At 59.2% G+C, this 5,693-nt stretch overlaps 1 protein-coding gene across 1 annotated transcript in view; it reads left to right on the forward strand.

Annotated features, from left to right (window-relative positions):
- Positions 1-5,687, forward strand: part of LOC130587027 (band 3 anion transport protein-like) — a gene marked incomplete at its 5' end in the record, with an annotated part of 7,954 nt that extends 2,267 nt beyond the window's left edge. The window contains 8 exons of the mRNA XM_057387978.1: positions 1,604-1,798; positions 2,255-2,422; positions 2,508-2,597; positions 2,698-2,864; positions 2,964-3,217; positions 3,304-3,473; positions 3,643-3,816; positions 4,426-5,687. Of these exons, the coding sequence (XP_057243961.1) occupies positions 1,604-1,798; positions 2,255-2,422; positions 2,508-2,597; positions 2,698-2,864; positions 2,964-3,217; positions 3,304-3,473; positions 3,643-3,816; positions 4,426-4,506 (1,299 nt within the window). The remainder of the gene's footprint in view (positions 1-1,603; positions 1,799-2,254; positions 2,423-2,507; positions 2,598-2,697; positions 2,865-2,963; positions 3,218-3,303; positions 3,474-3,642; positions 3,817-4,425) is intronic.
- Positions 5,688-5,693: the final 6 nt, after the last annotated feature.

Here is a 5,693-nt window from a genome sequence, read left to right on the forward strand (position 1 = left end):
GGTGCCACTGTCCCCATCTTGGTGCCACTGTCCGCATCCTGGTGCCACCATCCTGGTGCCACCATCCCCATCCTGGTGCCACCGTCCCCATCCTGGTGCCACCGTCCCCATCCCGGTGCCACCATCCCCATCCCGGTGCCACTGTCCCCATCCCGGCGGCACCATCCCCATCCTGGTGCCACCATCCCCATCCTGGTGCCACCGTCCCCATCCCGGTGCCACCGTCCCCATTCCGGTGCCACCATCCCCATTCCGGTGCCACCGTCCCCATCCTGGTGCCACCGTCCCCATCCTGGTGCCACCATCCCCATCCTGGTGCCACCATCCCCATCCTGGTGCCACCATCGCCATCCCGGTGCCACCATCGCCATCCTGGTGTCACCGTCCCCATCCTGGTGCTACCATCCCCATCCTGGTGCCACCATCCCCATCCCGGTGCCACTATCCCCATCCCGGTGTCACCGTCCCCATCCCAGTGCCACCGTCCCCATCCTGGTGCCACCGTCGCCATCCACCATCCCCATCCCGGTGCCACCATCCCCATCCCGGTGCCACTGTACCCATCCCGGTGCCACTGTCCCCATCCTGGTGCCACTGTCACCATCCTGGTGCCACCATCCTGGTACCACCATCCCCATCCCGGTGTCACTGTCCCCATACCGGCGCCACCATCCCCATCCCGGTGCCACCATCCCCATCCTGGTGCCACCGTCCCCATCCTGGTGCCACCATCCCGGTGCCACCGTCCCCATCCTGGTGTCACTGTCCCCATCCTGGTGCCACCATCCCCATCCCGGTGTCACTATCCCGGTGCCACCGTCCCCATCCTGGTGCCACCGTCCCCATCCTGGTGTCACCATCCTGGTGCCACCATCCCCATCCCAGTGTCACCTTCCCCATCCCGGTGCCACCGTCCCCATCCCGGTGCCACCGTCCCCATCCTGGTGCCACTGTCCCCATCCTGGTGCCACCATCCTGGTGCCACCATCCCCATCCCAGTGTCACCTTCCCCATCCTGGTGCCACCATCCCCATCCCGGTGTCACTATCCCAATGCCACCGTCCCCATCCTGGTGCCACCGTCCCCATCCTGGTGCCACCATCCCCATCCTGGTGTCACTATCCCGGTGCCACCGTCCCCATCCCGGTGCCACCATCCCCATCCCGGTGCCACCATCCCCATCCCGGTGCCACCGTCCCCATCCCGGTGCCACCAATCTGGTGTCACCTTCCCCATCCCAGTGCCACCGTCCCCATCCCGGTGCCACCGTCCCCATCCCGGTGCCACTGTCCCCATCCCGGTGCCACCATCCCCATCCACCATCCCCATACCAGTGCCACCATCCCTATCCCGGTGTCACCGTCCCCATCCTGGTGCCACCATCCTGGTGCCACCGTCCCCATCCTGGTGCCACCATCCTGGTGCCACCGTCCCCATCCTGGTGCCACCAATCTGGTGTCACCTTCCCCATCCCAGTGCCACCAACCCCATCCCGGTGCCACAATCCCCATCCCGGTGCCACTGTCCCCATCCTGGTGCCACCGTGGGTGCCCGTGCCAGCGGCTCCGGGGCGCTGACGGGACTGTCCCCTCTGTGTCCCCAGTTCTGCAGCAGCAACGGCCTGGAATACATCGTGGGCAGGGTGTGGATCGGTTTCTGGCTGATCCTGCTGGTGCTGGTGGTGGTGGCCTGCGAGGGCAGCTTCCTKGTGCGCTACCTGTCCCGCTACACCCAGGAGATCTTCTCCTTCCTCATCTCCCTCATCTTCATCTTCGAGACCTTCTCCAAGCTGGTCACGGTGAGGGGAGTGGGGGTCTCATGGTGGGGAAGGRGAGGGGGTTGATTGTGGTTATCACCCGGGTTTCCATAGAAACAATGGGATGTGAGGGAGGGATGGAGTTTCCTGGTGTTTTTTCCCCTTTTCCAGGTGTTTYCCAGCTCAYGATGCCCCTTCCAAYGCTAAATTTTCTGKGGATTTYGGGGATTTYGGGATTTCWGTGATCCCTGCTTCTCTCTGCAGAGGCGTTTTGGGGTCTACTTGTCCATCCCTACTGTCCCTACTTCCAAAACCGCACGGAAAATCAACCCTAAAAATTCCCCCTGCCCAACCTGCGCTGAGCTCTCGGCCTTATCCAGCCCCTGACTCTCACCCTAAACCCTCTGAGATGATGCCACAGGGCTCCCACCACAACAGAGGGGTTCAGGGGACCCCCATCCCCACCGTCCCTCACTGTCTCTCCTCTTCCCTTCCCAGATTTTCAAGGATCACCCCCTGCAGCGGCGATACGACGTGCAGGACGAGTTCCAGCCCGGCGTGGCAGAGCCCAACACGGCGCTGCTGTCCCTCGTCCTCATGGCCGGCACCTTCTTCCTGGCCTTCTTCCTCCGCAAGTTTAAAAACAGCTCCTTCCTGCCCGGCAAGGTGAGGACAGGGGGGACACGGTGGCATTTGGGGACAAAAGAGGGGTGGGGAAACACTGCAGGGTTTCTTCATGGTGTCCCCACAGGTGCGGCGCTTGATCGGGGATTTCGGGGTGCCCATTTCCATCTTCATCATGGCRCTGGCTGATTTCTTCATCAACGACAAGTACACGCAGGTCTGGGAGAGCAGGGATGGAGTGTCCCTGCTTGGGGACATTGGAGGGGTGCTTGTCCTTGTGTCCCAGCCCTCACTGTCCCCTCTCTGCTCCCTTCCAGAAACTGAGCGTCCCCAAAGGGCTGCAGGTCACCAACGCGTCCGCCCGGGGCTGGTTTATCCACCCCATGGGAACGGGAGCCTCCTTCCCCATCTGGATGATGTTCGCCTCCGTGATCCCCGCCCTTCTGGTCTTCATCCTCATCTTCCTCGAGACGCAGATCACCACGTGAGGATGGAGATTTGGGCAGGGGGAGGGTTGTGGGGTGGGGTGGGCACAGAGGGGACCTCCCTGGGGTGTCACCAACTCATCCCTCTGTCCCCACAGCCTCATYGTCAGCAAGCCCGAGAGGAAACTGGTGAAGGGCACGGGCTTCCACCTGGACCTGCTGCTGATCGTGGCCATGGGGGGGTTGGCAGCTCTTTTTGGGATGCCCTGGCTCAGCGCCACCACCGTCCGCACCATCACCCAYGCCAACGCCCTCACCGTCATGAGCAAGACCTCGGCTCCCGGGGAGAAATCCCAAATCCTGGAGGTCAAGGAGCAGCGCATCAGCGGCCTCTTGGTGGCCGTGCTCATCGGTGAGCCGGGGAGGGGTCCCCAAATTGGCAGTGAGGGTTTGGGGGCTCCCCAGAGCGTGTCCCCAGCCTCTGTTTCTCCACCACAGGCGTCTCCATCCTCATGGAGCCCATCCTGAAGTTCATCCCGCTGGCYGTGCTCTTTGGMATCTTCCTCTACATGGGGGTCACCTCTCTGTTYGGCATCCAGCTCTTCGACCGCATCCTGCTCCTGCTGAAGCCCCCCAAATACCACCCCGATGAGCCCTACGTCACCCGGGTGAGTGAGCCCCATGTCGGGGGTGTCCCAGGCTGTGACACCCCTGAAACAGCTCAGGGCACCCCAAAGAGCCTCCTCCCCCAGCGCTGAGCTCTCCCCAGCAGCCAAAACCCCAAAAAGGGTGTGGGGTGCTGTCCCTGTCCTCAACCCTCGGCTTCTCATGCCACAGGTGAAGACTTGGAGGATGCACCTGTTCACCTTCACCCAGATCATCTTCCTGGTGGTGCTGTGGGTGGTGAAGTCCACGCCGGCCTCGCTGGCACTGCCCTTCGTCCTCATCCTCACCGTGCCCCTGCGGCGTTTCCTGCTGCCCAGGATCTTCCGGGACATCGAGCTCAAATGTGTACGTAGCCCCGGCACACCCAGCGCCGTCTCCAGCCCCACCTCTCTCCCTGTTCCTGGTCCTGTCCTTGTCTGCATTTCTGTCCCTGCCTTATCCCTGTCCCTGTCCCTATCCCCCCTCTGTCTACATCCCTTTCTCTGTCCCCACCTGCATCCCTCATTCCCACCTGTGTCCCCATCCCCTGTGTCCATCCCCGTCCCCATCCCTTGTGTCCATCCCTGTCTTCATGCATTGTGTCCATCCCCATCCCCTGTGTCCATCCCCTGTGTCCATCCCTGTCCCCAACCCGTGTCCATCCCTGTCCCCATTCCCTCTGTCCATCCCCATCCCGTGTCCATCCCCTCTGTCTGTCCCTCTCCCTCCCTTGTGTCCATCCCTGTCTTCATGCGTTGTGTCCATCCCTGTCCCCATCCCCTGTGTCCATCGCTGTCCCCATCCCGTGTCCATCCCCATCTCCTGTGTCCACCCCTGTCCCCATCCCCTGTGTCCATCTCCATTCTCTGTGTCCATCCCCATCCCCTGTGTCCATCCCCTGTCCCCATCCCCTCTGTCCATCCCTGTGTCCCCATCCCTGACCTCCACGATCCCTCACACCCTCTCCTCCCCCAGCTGGACGCCGATGACGCCGTGGTCACCTTTGATGAGGCAGAAGGGACGGACGTGTACGATGAGGTGCAGATGCCCAGTTAAGGGCCGGCCCCTGCCCCCCAACATCCCCCAGCCCCGCTTCCACCTCCTCCTGCCATCCTGGGTGACCACCAAGAAGGATTTGGGGACACAGTCCCCACCTGCCCACCCTGGGAATGGAGCCTTTTTTGGTTTTCCCCTTTTTTTTTGCCTATTTTAAAAAAATATTTTGCATGATGTGATCTCACCCCCACTTTGCTGCCCGCTGGGGAAGGGGCTGGGGAGGGGTCCCACAAGCCACCCTGTGGCAAGGTGGGATGTGTCACTGTCCTGTCCCCAAGGCCACCACCAGGCACTGAGTGTGACAAGGAGCTTGAGGAAGACTCTGGAGCCTGGAGGGAGGAGGAAGGCAGGAAYAGAGATAGATTTCCCTCCCCACTGCCCCAAGCCCAGCCCCTCTCCCCAAATGAACTTTCAACCAGCTGGGACAGACCCTTCACCCCACAAAGCCTTTTTTTCCCATTTTCTCCATTTATTGCTCCATGGGATCATCCCAGCTGCACTCCCAGCATGTCCCAAAGTCAGGGTGTAAATAGTCCAGAGAGCGGGTTTATACATTTACAATGAAAACAATCATGCTAAAAACACCAAAAAAAAAATCCTTATAACGATGCTGATGCTTCTGTAGGTAGAATTCACTTAGAGCCAAGCAAAAATTTAAAAAAAAGGCTGAAAAAGCACATTAAAATGAAAAAAAAAAAAAAGAGAGAGAAAAAAAAGTAGCTGCAAGGAGTGATCTGTATATTTGATGCTACTGGGGGGGTTTGTAATTTATTTTTCGGGCTGGTTGTGTCCCCATCACAGTGGGGGCTATGTGCGTGTGTGTATATACTAGAGAATTAAAGCAAAATCTAGAATTTTCCAGAAGATATGATTTTTAAGGATCCTGGTCAGGGCCTAAACTCTATGGACCAGTCTGGCAGTCGTCATTTAACTGATAAGTTAGCATTAGTTAGTTAGTTAGTTAGTTAGTTAGTTAGTTAATTAGTCCTCTTTATTTTTATAGTGTTTCAGGTAAATCTGTGTAGTTTTTCTTTGATTTTTTTTTTCCCTTCGCTTGCTCATCATTTTCCCCATTTCCCTTGGGATTGCTCCCAATCCAGCTGAGCATCCCCYTGCACCTTCCAGGGCTGATTGTGCCCTGGGCAACTCCAAAATTTGGATGTCCCCAGGGTGCAGAGCCCCAAATT

Source organism: Malurus melanocephalus, unplaced genomic scaffold, assembly GCF_030028575.1.
Source record: "Malurus melanocephalus ecotype Western Australia unplaced genomic scaffold, MMel_1.1 scaffold_1468, whole genome shotgun sequence".
Taxonomy (NCBI): Eukaryota; Metazoa; Chordata; class Aves; order Passeriformes; family Maluridae; genus Malurus; species Malurus melanocephalus.